The following is a 14,536-nucleotide window of genomic DNA, read 5'->3' as shown; positions in this document are numbered from 1 at the left end:
GACCCTAGAAATAAATAAAGCATTTATAACACTAAAATAAGCTATAACAGACAAACTAGTATTAAGAATGTACAACCTATAATTAGAAACAAAGATCTACACAGACGCATCCCTTAGAGCTAGCAGAGCTGCGCTATACTAAAAGCAGGAAGACAGAAAATAGCACCTAGTCGCGTACCACTCTGCTAAGTTCTTAGGTCTAGAAGCAGGCTACAGCATACCTAACAAAGAGCTAAAAGCAATATTAAATGCTGTAAGAGTATAGGCTACAGAGCTACATAAGATAGCAAAGCTATTTAATATTATAACTAACTATGCAAACTTAGTCACGTTTCTGTTAGTAAAAAAACTATTACTAATGCATGTAAAATAAGTAATAGAACTTGCATAGTTTAACTGTATTATTAAGCACATGCCTAGAGCATAAAACTAGTAGGCTAACGCTCTTAGCTAAAGACTAAACTACTTTAATAAAGAAAAGAAGGGAACTAAAAAATTTACACTCTTTAAAAAAACTAATAAAGGATAAGTCTATAACAGACTCTAACTTATAAAAGAATTTTACATGCTTATAGCTAGCAAGTAAGAATAGAAAAACCTAATCTAAGAATATTATAAATCTTTAATGTTTAGACATCTAGAAATAGGCACTTTTTAGAAGAAGCTAAAGGCTGCTATACTATAACAAATACTAAAGATAAAGCAACTATGCACAGAGGTGCTTAGAGAATGTAATACCTATAATAAAAACAACCTAAGAAGGCATAAGGCCTATAGATATCTCTAACTAATTAAAGCACTATAGTTACTATAAACAATAATTATAATAGATTTTATTATAGGACTACCCCTGTCTAAAGAACTAGGGACAGACAGGATGTGCAATATAATTATAGTAGCTTTAGATAAAACTACTAAGTATCTACACACCTAGCCCTTAGAAAAGATAATAACAGCTAAAGAATTTATTTATAAATTAAAATAAAATGTAATATTAGTATACAGATGCCCTAAGATTATTATCTTTAATAGAGATAAGCTGTTTACTAGCAGCTTCTAAAAAGTAGCAATGCGGCACCTTAGAATAGCACACAAGCTATCTACAGCCTACTACCTGTAGACAGATGGCTAGACTAAAAGAGTAAATGCAGAAGTAGAGAGATATCTAAGAAAATACATCTCTTACACTTAAAATAATTAGGCAGAATAGCTTCTAATAGCGCAACTAGTAATTAATAATGTGGAATTAGCTATAATAAAAGAAACGCTATATAAAGCTAATTTTAGATATAACTTATACTTTGTGCTGCACAGAAGTTAACTTATAGACCTATAAGAATTAATAGATTAGCTAACAAACCTACATTAGATACATAAAAAGTTAGCTGTTAAAGCAAGATCTAGTAAAGCAATAATAAAGAAGTATGCAAATAAATTATAATAACTAAGACTAGAAATTTACCTAGAAGACTACATGTATCTTAACACTAAAAACCTTAAGATACCTAGACCTTCTAGGAAGCTAGCAAAAAAAAAGATAGGACTATATAAAGTCCTTTAAACTTAACAAGACAACTGCAAGCTTAAGCTTCTCTTATATATAAAGATACACCTGTAGTTCTATGTCTTTAGGTTAGAAAAAGCACCTAAAAAAATTCCTCTATCTACTTAAAAATAAAAAAATGCAGAAATAGAATATAAAGTTAAGCGCATTATTAGTAATTAAAGAAATTAAAAAGAATTTTTAGTAAAATAAAAAAAGTAGCTTACTAGTAAAAACACATAAAAACTAGCTAAGAATCTAAGAAACGCGCAGCTGTTAGTACAGAGGTACCTTTAGGCTTGTCTAAAAGAAACTAGCTAGGCAATAAGGCACCTATATTAAAAGAAACAGCTATGTTATTACTAGATAGTAGCAGCCTTTAGAAACAAGTCCTAGCTAATAATAGTTAAGAAGGGGAACAGCTCTTTACTTTAGCCTTAAGGGCTTCTATCTTGTCTAAAGAAGATAGATCCTCTTTTAAGTACTTTATATAATAAGCCTTTAGTAGATCTAACAACTTTTAAATATAATTCTATCTAAAACGCTTTTTATCTATTGCCTCTAAAGTCTTCTAAACCTAACACAACATCTAGTTGCTAAGCTCCTACTTATAAGCCTTTGCAACAGAAGCTTTTTAAAGGAGCGTCTTCTGTTCCTTCTCTAACTAATTCTATGTAATGTTAGAAATAAAAGCGTTGCACCTATTATATTTTCTTACACACTTAATGTAACTGTCTAAGGACAAAGTTAACACACAAGACAACTCTAAAGATTAGCAAGCGCTATAGGGCCTTATTTTTATTTAGTAAAAAGGATTAAAACAACAAATAACATAAAGATAGCAGAATAAACAAGACTAACAAGCTATTTAGTATAAAATAAATAGATATTAGAAATGCCTTTTAGCAGAAAAGTGCTTACCTTATAAATAAACCTTTACTAACACAGTTATGTGAGCAGAGCGGCAAGGACGCTGCTAAGGAGAGGGGGCAGCGTGTTACAGTCTACAGTTGGACCAGCGTAACCCTACTAGCAGTGCTCCACAATCTAGCTGGATTAGAGCAGGGCTCGCTTACAGACTAGTTAGAGGACACAGAGGCAGCACAGCTTCCTAAGATTATAAAAGAATGCTCTGTCTAATAAAAAGGCAGGCTGCGTGTTACTAAGAGTTTAAAGGAGCTTAAGGAGCTTTTTTTAGCAGACTTCTATAAACTCTACTAACTCCCCTTAGCGTCCTCTGCACATGTATATAAGTTTCTATATTAAATAACCTTTAGAAAGTGTGTTTAACATTTAGTTTATTCTTTACATAGACTAAGTAGCATTTAGCTTTTTAAAGAGCTATAATACTATTTATATATCTTACACTATATATACCTCTAACCCTGTCTAACAGGACTGTTTAACCTGGCCTCCCTACTGCTGCACATAGGGCAAACCATAATCTAGTCACTCTCCCTCCCTCCATTAGCCTAATAGCCTGTACGTAGGACTGTACACCCTACAAGACTAGCCCCTACTATCCGTCCTACTTTCCCCTAGGAACATCATAAGACCCGAGTGCTTCTTGAAGCAAGGATTGTAACACTAATATAGCTAATTCTTTGCACACTAAGCGTAATGTAGGCTATATTAGCATAAACTAGCCTAATATGTTTATTAAGCACTACTTAAAGCTTAAAGTAAAGTTTAAGTGTAAGTATAACTATAAAAAAGCTTTCTATAAAAATCCTATAGTAATTTAAGGCTAGTTTAACTTTATAAAGAATATTAAAGCTAAGTATAGTATCTAGAATAATAACATGTACAACTTTAATAAGATAAAGTTTATAATAGGCTAGATATCTACTAAAGCAGTTGTTATAAGTTTAGAGAGATAAGAATAGCTAAAAGTAGTCTAGCTAGGTAACTAAAAGTAGATAACAGCTATTTAGAGCATTAATACTAAAGAGTAGGCTATTTTACTTTTTATTATTTTTTAGGGTAGTAATTACTTTTTAAACTAGTATAAAATAAATCTACTTTAGAATTAAGTTATTATAGTCTCTAAGCGCAGCTAGACTACTAATTAGCTTAGTCTAGACTAGTTAAAGCACTTTAATGTGCATATAAAAAAGTATACTATTAGCAGCTACTGTCTGCTAGATATTAATAGCTATAAGAGCTATAACTTACTTTATTTCTAGTAATACTATAAAGATAATAAGATTATTACTATTTATATACTTTTTTACTAATTACACCTTTTATAGCTACTTAATGTAGGTTGTTTTACTTCTTTAAAAAAGGTGTATAAGTGCTAAGCTAAAAACCTTATATGTAACTAGATTACTTATATTATAAAAATAAAGTTCTTACTATAATTTAAAGTAGTTTATAATGCTATAATTACTTTTAGTAATATCTAAGAAAGGTTCTAAGGCCCTAGATTAGTTTCTTTTAACTTATACTAAGTTATAATAGGCCTTAATATAAAGTTATGCACTTTATTACTACTACTACTTATATATAATAAGCCCTAGCAGTTATAAACCTTAAGTAATACCCTAGAACTTAGGTTGTAATTAATGCTTATAAAGATAAAAATTTAAAAGTATATAAATAGTTGTTGTGTACAGCTATCCGTCTATATATATCCTTCTGCTGTGCTAGCTAGAAGGTTAACCTTTTAGCAAAACGCAACAGTTATAAGCCTAGTTTGCAGCATAGTGTAGATAGTTAGCGCTTAAAAATTTGCGCACCCCTACTCCACTAATAAAATTGCATTATCCCTAAGTACTGCGTGTTTAATTCCTACGCTTAGTAAAAAGCATTTAGGCAGTGCATCTATTACAGAGGCTACCTTACTAGATCTGTCTCTAAGTTCTGTTGCTTAGGCTGGAAGGGTGTGTTAAGGTTGTTTCACCATGTTTCACCTCTCTCATACCACGGTTTGAGCTGGGGGGTGTGTCGCGTACAGCTATCCGTCTATATATATCCTTCTGCTGTGCTAGCTAGGAGGTTAACCTTTTAGCAAAACGCAACAATAGTTTACTAACTTTTATAGTTAAAGCGTTTAAAAAAGTTTTAAAGAGGGTAGTAATAATTACGCATAAGCTAGTGTTAGTGTAATAAAAAATTACTAAGCTTTAAGCAGCTAATAAGGCTGCTACGTAATATAAATTGCATAAAAGAAAGTAGATTAAAGCAGAAAAGACCTTAATAATTTAGAAAGGCCTATGTTTAACAGCTCTAAAGGAGTTTAGGGCGCGCAGTAACAAGAAGAAGGCAAAGAAGCAGGTGCAAGCTAAAGTAGGTAAGCTACCATGTTTTAGCGCGTAATGCACGGCCTCGCGTAATGCACGATTTTAGCAATCTGCGCCTTTTACTTTTAAAGCTCTAGAGACTCACACAAATTATAGATTATATAGATTTTTTATTATAATACTAATTAAATGCTATAAATTCTATTCCTAGCAATAATTTACGTGCAATACCTTATAGGGAGGTTAATTTGCCTGCTATGTTAAGTCCTGCCTAATGCTAGCTCCCTCTCTTTATTTAATGCTGCATTATTATTAAAATCCTCTAGCGTACTAGCAATAGGCGTAGGAGCTTTCTGCTTAGGCTTTGTTGCCTGCTAGAGGTTATTTTTAAGCTGTTAATTAACCTGCTAGGTAAGCTCTGCCTCCTCTTGTTAAGCTGCTTTTGTCTTAAGCTCTTATAGGTAAGCCTTCTTTGCTATTGCTACTCTATGCCTCTTCCCTTTAACTGCGCGCGCTTTTTTAGCTTTCTCTACTTTCTTGCGCTTTGCCTTCTCTTGTTTTTAAAGCTATAGAGCCTTTTTTTTAGCATCTTTTTATGCCTAATAATTACGTGCTTTTTAGACCTTATTTAGGGACTAAAAAGTTGCACTACTATAATATTCTAGAGGTGCTTCTAGTAGGAGAGGCTTGCTACGCTAGCAGCGCTTCTTCTTATTAATTAGCGCATCTTTAACCTGCTTAAGCTTATGCTAGAGAAGAATGCAACGCACTAAGAATAACTAGACAGTCTTCTTAAGCTTTTATATGTCTCTTTTATAAAAATTACTAACAACCTTGTCTAAAAAGCCTTTAACCCTCTTTTAATCCTTTGCACTAAGCGCTAAGCTAGTGCTTTTACTAGAGGATAGTTGCTTCTTCTGCTTATAGTAAAATTAATTTAAGACTACTTACAGCTTAAATAGCAATAAACTAGTTGCTTTAAAAGCACTAAGAATAGTTTTATGCTTAAAAGACATTTTCTAGGCCTTATTAAACATGCTATAAAAGTCTTTCTTTTTAATTAATAATAGTCTCTAGTATTTATTAATAAAGCTAGCTAGCTTAGCTAAGTAGGCTAATAAGAGAGGTTTAAACATGCAGACATTAAGAGGCTGCAGCGTATAGGTCGCATGCAGCAGGTATACAGCTAAAAGGATCTTATTGTTGTTGTAGTACTTAATAAACTTTATTAAAACATGCAATCTATAGCTATCTAGAAATAAAAGTTAGTACGCTTGTTACGCCTTTGCCTTAGTCTTATAATTAAACACATGTTTAAGCTATACTAGGCCTAGTTTATTATTTATTTAACCTATAAGTAATAAAGCAAAGAAAGCTTAATGCTTAAAAAAGTTAAAATTCTATAGCTAAGAGTCTTATATATAGTTAGAAACAGCTTAGTAGATTAGTGTAGGTATAAGAGAGCTACTGTTAGCACAGATGCAGGCTATTGTTATAATCTACTTGCAATTACTATTTTGTATAAGCTGCTACTTAATACTTTGCTTATACTGCTATTTAGAGAAGATTTGCTTTATTTTTAACAGTACCTTAATTAGAAAGCCCTTTTTATCTATATTATAGGTATGCTGTAGTTCTATGCTATATTACTTAATTTTTTTATGTACAAGCTTAAAATATAGCAAGTACTTAAATGCTAAGTTAGCTTTGTTACGCGCAGCGTCTATGCTAGATGTCTATTAAGATAATAGGTTAATAGAGTGCCTCTTAATAAATTAATTAACCTAGCTTTTACTAGCTTACCTACTACCTATTTTTATTATAAAATTTTAAATTATCTGTCTTAAAAGGGATAGACCTCTTACGCAAAGCCTATTAATGTACTCTACTAGCTCTTTCTCCTGCACTAGGCTAAGTAGTTGCTAATTTTTAAGTTTCTCTGCACGCGGGCGGGTAACGCGTTAGTAACGCCTTAAGAGCGTAGATTAATTAACACTATACTGCCTAGCTACTGCAGCATAATTTAGTAATTCTCTAGGTTTTAGCAATTTTAGCAACTCTAAAGCGGCCTTAATACTGCCTATATTGGTTGAGAGAGAGGTGGTTGAAGTTTTGACAGCTTCGCGCAGAACCGTGCATTACGCGAGGCCGTGCATTACACGCTAAAACACAGTATCCTAAAGGCGCTGCAGATAATGCAATTAGACTATGCATAACGCGCAAACGTGTAAGCAAGAAGTAGAAGTAGTATCTAAATAATATTCTAGCCTGTACAATACTATATAGTGCTAGAGCGGGTTGCTATGGGCTATAATAGAGTTTGTTGTGGTGTGGTCTTGGCAAAAGTGAGCAACTCAGGTGTGTCTGACGCCAATCCCCGACACACCAATGTGGCTGATGCCAATCCCCGACACACCAATGTGGCACTGATGCCAATCCCCGACACACCGATGTGACTAGAGAGGTGGAGCAGACGCAACTAACCATAATTTAAACATCTTTTACACAACGCATGCTAGAGCAAACTGCGTGCAAATCAACATAAAGGTGCATTTATATTATGTATACATTTTTTTTTTGAAAAAAGAATGTAAGAAATACATAAGGTGACAGAGAAATAGCGTCACTAGTGTGAACAATATACTGATTGGTTCGGCCAGATATTAGTAAGCGCAGCTTATCCTTACATCGAGTGATGCCTGAAAGTATCCTATCCCTAACCAACACTCTGTCGAGGTCTCGTTCCATTGCAATGTCTCTTCAACCCAGCACTAGTCACGCATTTGCGCCGGTGATCAGCCAAGGTGATGCATTTCTCAAAGCATCGCTACCAGAAGGGGACACGAAGAGCATCGAACAACAGCAAAGATCCGAACTTATCACAACTGTTACCCGCAACCATTCTACTCACGATCCTGGAGCAGCAACGAACAACACAAATGTAGATGGTTCCTCCTTAATTCAGCCTGCACCTTTCATCGAATCCGAACTCGAGGAGGCCGTTCAGAAGTTGTCTGGCGCCGCCATCACCGTAATCATGGCGCCACTCTGTCTCTCCTGTTTCCTATCCGCGTTGGATCTCACCATCATCACACCAGCTATTCCAGCAATAGTGAGCTCCTTCAATTCAGTTACCAGCTATGCCTGGATTGGCAGTGCCTTCATCCTTGCCAGCACAGCAATCACACCCGTCTGGGGTTCCGTCGCCGATATCTGGGGTCGCAAACCCATCATGCTGATAGCACTTACTATTTTCCTTGCTGGAAGCTTAATATGTGCCCTGGCCCCACACATGGATGTGCTGATTGCAGGTCGAGCTATCCAAGGGCTTGGATCGTCGGGCATGGGCACCATGGCGAATGTCATCATTTGCGACAGCTTCTCAATGCGCGATCGGGGATTGTATCTTGCGATTACATCCCTTGTATGGGCTGTTGGGTGTGCTGTTGGACCTGTTATTGGCGGATCTTTTACAACTCGCTTGACGTAAGTTGCATTGGTAGACTCATTCGTTCGCTTTGGTAGACTGACATGGGTTCAGCTGGAGATGGTGCTTTTGGCTTAATTGTGAGTCAATATTGCTCCATTTTTGTTGCTCTTGAAACAACTAACAAGTGTATGCAGTACCAATCGGCACTATCGTCTTTATCGTGCTACTATGCTTCCTGAAGCTCCCTTCTCCCAACACCCCTATGCTAGCAGGCCTGAGGGCCATAGACTGGACCGGTAGTGCCCTCATCATCGGCGCTGCACTAATGATCCTCCTGGGTCTCGACTTCGGGAATGTCACCTTCCCTTGGTCATCCGTCACTGTCATTTGCTTGATCGCATTCGGCGCTGGGACCATTGCAATATTCGTCATCAACGAATGGAAGTTTGCTACGAACCCTGTCGTTCCCATGCGACTATTTTCCAGCAAGTCCACCATTGCCGCTTACATGATCTGGGCATACAATTTCTACATCCTCATTGGCCTTTCGTACTATCTTCCGCTGTACTCACAATCAGTTCTGGGAGCTAATGCATTGGAGTCGGGCGTTCATCTTGTCCCTCTGATTGTTTCCTGCTCTCTAGCGGCAGCGTGTACGGGAGCTTTCATCCAGAAAACAGGGATATATCTCCCTATTACGTACTTTTCACATGGACTGTTGGCGCTAGGTACCGGACTGTTCATGAGTCTGCGGCCACAAGAAAGCTTAACTAAGCTAGTCGTTTTTGAAATTATAACGGGTGCCGGTGTTGGCATGAACATTGATCCACCGTTACTTGCCGCGCAGGCTGTAATGACGGTTCTGGATACTGCTGTCATTCAGGCAACCATGACCTTCATTAGGTCTCTCGCTACTACTGTTGCTATAGTTGTTGGGGGCGTCATATTCCAGAATCAGATGAACGCGGTAAACCCAAGACTGTCTGATCAACTCGGCGAGCAACTAGCCAGCAAATTTAACGGGGATGTCGCCGCAACCAATGTTGAGATGATTGGGTCCTTGCCTGTAGGCCAAATGAACATCGTCAAAGACGCGTACTTTGATGCATTGAGGTCGGTGTGGATAATGGTACGTACAGTCACCTATCTATCACTCTGTTTGTGACTGACAGAAGTCTTCTCTATCCAGTTCGTAGTTGTTGCCGGTCTCTCGCTTATTGCCAGCTTCTTCCTCCGTGCCCACCACCTGAGCGACAAGTCCAAGGCTGCAGTTCTTGGGGTAGACAGGATGAAGAACCAGGGACCACAGCCGGAGGGTCCGCATACCTCGCCATCTACTGAGCTCCAAGTGGTGCACCATCCTTCTTCCGGACAAAATTAGCTCCGAATATCATCACTAACGAGAACTTCGCGGCACGCATTGTATGTATTCGCGCGAATGATTGGTAAATAAAGCTATCACATGACTTGAAATACCAACAACCCCCTGCACCCATCCGACATCCGTCTCCGTGCTCGCCCTCAGCTTTCCACGCTACCCGCCTTCTCAACTTTTGCACCCAAAACCATATTCTAAATATCCTTCGCCTGCTGTCCCATTTTACTCACCCAAGCAAAGAGTCCCTGGGTATCAAAACTACAATCTCTCCTCAATGAGCCTTCCCTCCTCATCCATCTTCAGCGTAATAACATATTCATTGACATAGGTTCCAACACCTGCCTCAGCTCTTCTCTCGCCAAACGACGCCGCTTTCCTAGTGTTGTTATTAATAACCTAATTAATTAGATTAGTAATCAATTAGGTTGATTAATTAAATTAGTAATATTATGCTTAGTAACAGCGTTATATATAAGCATAAACTACTTTTTGTAGCAGAGCTTGCTCTGCTTATTATATTCAGGTTTGCAGAACGAAAAGTTAAGTAGAATCTCCTCTTTTAGACGCGCTAGTTAGTTATAATTTCTTTAGATAAACTCTAGTAACACTATTTCTCTGTCATGTTACGTATTTCTTACATTCCTTTTTAAAAAAAAATGTATACCTAATACAAGTGCACCTTTATATTAATTTGCACGCAGTTTGCTCTAGCATGCATTGTGTAAAACATGTTTAAATTATAGTTAGGTCTGTTCCACCTCTCTAGCTACATCAGTGTGTCGGGAATTGGCATCAGAGCTACATTGGTGTGTCGGGGATTGGCATCAGCCACATTGGTGTATTAGGGATTAGCATCAGCCACATTAGTGTGTTGGGGATTAGCAGTTGCTCACACACCTAAGTTGCTTACTTTTGCCAAGACTACACCATAGTAAACTCTATTATAGCCTATAACAACCCGCTCTAGCACTATATAGTATAGTAAAGCCTAGAATATTATTTAGATACTACTTCTACTTCTTAATTACACGTTTGCGCGTTATGCATAGTCTAATTGCATTATCTGCAGCGCCTTTAGGATAGCTTACCTACTTTAGCTTGCACCTGCTTCTTTGCCTTCTTCTTGTTACTGCGCGCCCTAAACTCCTTTAGAGCTGTTAAGCATAGGTCTTTCTAAATGTAGCTGCCTTATTAGCTGCTTAAAGCTTAGTAATTTTCTATTTTGCTAACACTAGCCTATGCGCAATTATTGCTACCCTTTTTAAAGCTTTTTTTCTAGAGGCATTACCTCTCTAGAACCCTCTCTATACGTAGAGCTACTTTCTACACAACTAATATCTACTAGAGATTGCTGCCTGCTGCTGTAATCTACTGTAGTTTGCTGCAATTTGCTGCAATTTGCTTTATGCATTTCCTAACGCTGCTAGGTAATCTCTTACTAACACCTCTAGGCATCAGCCTATTATATTTAAAGGGCTGTTGAAGAAGCGAAACTAGCTGTTGTGCAAGCAAAACAGTTAAGGGATCTATAACAGTAGCAAAAAGAATACTATCCTAGAGGCTATCACCTATATAAGTAAGTAGGCGAATAGTTGCAGGCAGTGCGGGAGGCTGTAGTAGGTTATAATAAAGTCTTTGCAGCAATAGACAGGCAGAGGCAGCTAAATAGCAACATATTTCTTAGTTGCTAAGTAAGACAGCCCTAGAGCTCCTAAACAGCTTGAAAAATTCCTGCTGATTTAACAAGCTACACAGCTGTAGCTCTATAACTAGGGCTTTAATTCAATCTGCACGTGATTAGAAGCTGCAGTATGCTATAAGCAGTGTGGTGTGCTTTTTACAAAGTTAATTAAGAACCTGCTTGTTAAGGTATTACATGTACTACATTAATCTTTGCGGCGATAGAGAGGCAGAGGCAGAGGCAGAGGCAGAGGCAGCGCTAGAGCTCCCCAGCACTCTAAGAAATTCCTGCAGAGGCAACAAACTACATAGAAGAACAGAGCTCTGTACCGCTGCGCTAATACAACTAAAAAGGTGCAAATAATTAACCAACAGTTAATCTTGTGTACAGAATAGTATATATACCTGTTATACGTAGGCGCTATCTTAGCCTTACATTATCCCCCTTCTAAGCAGACGCATGTCCTAGGCGTCACATAACCTACTCGCAGCTTAGAGGCGCTATGCGCATGACTCGGTTACCGGCTAGAGGCTAACCACCTGCGGCCTAGAGGCGCGGGATAAATAAAAACCCTCCACACTAGCTAAGCTATATACACTAGACCTTCTAGCAGCGACAATGTAGCGCGAGAAGAGGCTACCTCACGTTTTAGTCTAAAAACTTGCTAAGCTAACTAAGGTAGAGATTAAACACTAACTATACTATGCTGTTAGTTAATTATTATAAAAGAATACAGCTTTATACTACTATGCTAATGCAACTTAAAAGGTGTAAATAATTAACTAACAGTTAATTTTATGTATAAAATAGTATATATACCTATTACACATAAGCGCTATTTTAGCTTTACACTACACAATCTACAGCTCTATAACTAGAGATTTAATGCTAAAATAATTAAATTAAAGATATTAAGTACTAGTATTAGAGGTAGTGTAGTTGTCAGATATGCGCACCTACTGTCAAGACAGGAGGAACGCTTGACGAAAGCTGCTACATAGTACGAGCAATAAGCTCGAACAGTATGTTGCTGCAAATTGCTGCATTTTGCAGCATTTTGCAAGCTGGTCGCGCATAGGGCAAGTGCGCGAGGGACTCGGAGCGGCAAAACAAAAAGCCGAGCAACACGAGTAGAGCAGAAAAATGATCGATAAATCAATACAATCAATCATCATCCCATACATCATATCCAAACCCATCATTCATCTTAGGAAGCCTAGAAACAGTGCTTCAATCTGACAGTAGTAGTATTAGATAGTAAAAGAAACAGGTGCAACACTAGAGACTACAAGGTGTAAAGAAAAGAAAGACTATTATAAAAGTAAAAACATGTTAAAAGCTAGAGCTAGAACATGTTTTTTAATTATAGCTAATAATAAACTAATTTTTAAATAACTAATTCTAAAATTATATAAGCTTTAAGTTTTTAAAAAAAAGAATTTTACTAACTTAATTAAAGCTAAGAATTAGCGCGCTATTATTTACTTTTAAGTATTACTTTATTTATAAGCTTATTTTATAATACGTAATTTAGTTATATATAAAGTTTTTAGGTTAGCGCTTATATACTTTTTAAAAAAAAGAAAAACAACCTATTATAAGTAGAATGCTCAAGCTACAAGCAAGAGGTAGTGTAACCTAACTAGATTTAACTAAGAAGCAGAGGAGCTGCTCTGCGAGTTTAAGATATACATGTGCGCCTCCTGCTAAAGCGCTACTTGTTGCGCAAGCAAGGGAGCTAAAGCCGCAGAGCATGTGACGCGGTACACGCAGTCACACAACCTATATTAAGTAGCTATAAAAGTTGTAATAAGTAAAAAAGTATGTAAATAGTAATAATTTTATTATCTTTATAGTGTTACTAAAAATAAAGTAATTTATTAGTAAAGCTTACTCTACTAAATATGTTTAAGTTTATAAAATAAAAAGTTAAGTAAAATCTTTTTTTTAAAGACACTACTTAGTTACAATTTTTTAAATAATCTTTAGTAACACTATTTTTTATTATTTTATATATTTCTTACATTTTTTTTAAAAAATGTATACTTAATATAGGTGCACTTTTATCTTAATTTACACGTAGTTTGCTCTAGCATAAGTTGTATAAAGCATGTTTAAATTATAGTTAGTTATGTTTATTCTACCCTTTTAGCTATATTAGTTTGTTAGGGATTAGTATTAGCTACATTAGTGTGTTAGAGATTAGCATTAGCTACATTAGTGTGTTAGGGATTAGTATTAGCCACGCTTAGTTGTAGGCTGTAATTAGTTGTGTGCTGTAGTTAAATGTTGTTATTATACGTCTATTATCTATCTAATACTACTTTACTAAGCATTATGCTGCGACTATTCTTTAACCTAAACAACCTATCTTAATGCGCTATCTATTACTCTAAGTAAGCTCTGCTTTTATAGATTATTTATAAACTGTTGTAGTATTTTATAACTATAAGATTCTTATATTAGGATCTTTTATAGTTATACTTAACGTACTTTACAGGCAAGTTGCTTACACATCTAAGTTACTTACTTTACTAAGACCCTACTAAACTACTCTTTCTACACTAATGCATTTCTAACAACACTACTTAGACACGCTAAAAAAACATAAGATATAGCTTACACTCTAGGCTTTAAATAAATATAACGCTTTTAAAGTAATATACTACAGCTATATACAGAGTCTCTTAAAAAATAATAAACAACTAATGCGCTAGACAACCTTTATAAGCTAATTCTACAGCTAACTTATAAAAGCTAGGTAATAATAAAAAGTAGATAATTATTAAGCATATACTTAAGCTATATGCGCAAGGATTTTCCTCTTAGCTAGCAGCTATAGCTAATATAGCTAATTCTTTACACACTAAGCATAATCTAGGCTATCTTAGCATAAACTAGCCTAGTATGTTTATAAAGTGTTATCTAAAGCTTAAAGTAAAGTTTAAGTGTAAGTATAACTATAAAAGAGTTTTTTATAAGAATCTTAGAGTAATTAGAGCTAGTTTAGCTTTATAGAGAATATTAAAGCTAAGTATAGCATCTAGAATAATAACATATATAGCTTTAACAAGATAGGCTTTATAATAGGCTAAATATCTACTAACTATACTTATATCTAAAAATTTACCTTAAGTTTTAGATAACGCTTTATAAACATACTAAGCTAGTTTATGCTAACATAGCCTAGATTATGCTTAGCGTGTAAAGAATTAGCTATATTAGCTATAGCTGCTAGCTAAGAGGAAAATCCTTGCGC

General features: G+C 36.0%; 1 protein-coding gene across 1 annotated transcript; it reads left to right on the top strand.

Moving 5' to 3' along the window:
* Window positions 1-7,526: 7,526 nt before the first annotated feature.
* Window positions 7,527-9,609, top strand: BDR25DRAFT_297061 (putative MFS transporter). Its single transcript, XM_033688976.1, has 4 exons — window positions 7,527-8,274; window positions 8,330-8,355; window positions 8,413-9,347; window positions 9,408-9,609. The coding sequence occupies exons 1-4, from the start codon at window positions 7,541-7,543 to the stop codon at window positions 9,597-9,599; spliced, it is 1,887 nt and encodes a 628-aa protein (XP_033541005.1). The 5' UTR covers window positions 7,527-7,540; the 3' UTR covers window positions 9,600-9,609.
* Window positions 9,610-14,536: the final 4,927 nt, after the last annotated feature.

Source organism: Lindgomyces ingoldianus (genome assembly GCF_010093535.1).
Source record: "Lindgomyces ingoldianus strain ATCC 200398 unplaced genomic scaffold BDR25scaffold_48, whole genome shotgun sequence".
Lineage (NCBI taxonomy): Eukaryota > Fungi > Ascomycota > Dothideomycetes > Pleosporales > Lindgomycetaceae > Lindgomyces > Lindgomyces ingoldianus.
The sequence above is the reverse complement of the archived record's forward strand: the minus strand, read 5'-3'. Positions and strand labels throughout refer to the sequence as shown.

Coding starts and splice junctions, on each gene's coding strand:
- BDR25DRAFT_297061 (XM_033688976.1), top strand. CDS start 7,541: ATGTCTCTTCAACCCAGCACTAGTCACGCATTTGCGCCGGTGATCAGC. Junction 8,275..8,329: donor TCTTTTACAACTCGCTTGAC/GTAAGTTGCATT, acceptor ACATGGGTTCAG/CTGGAGATGGTGCTTTTGGC. Junction 9,348..9,407: donor TGAGGTCGGTGTGGATAATG/GTACGTACAGTC, acceptor TTCTCTATCCAG/TTCGTAGTTGTTGCCGGTCT.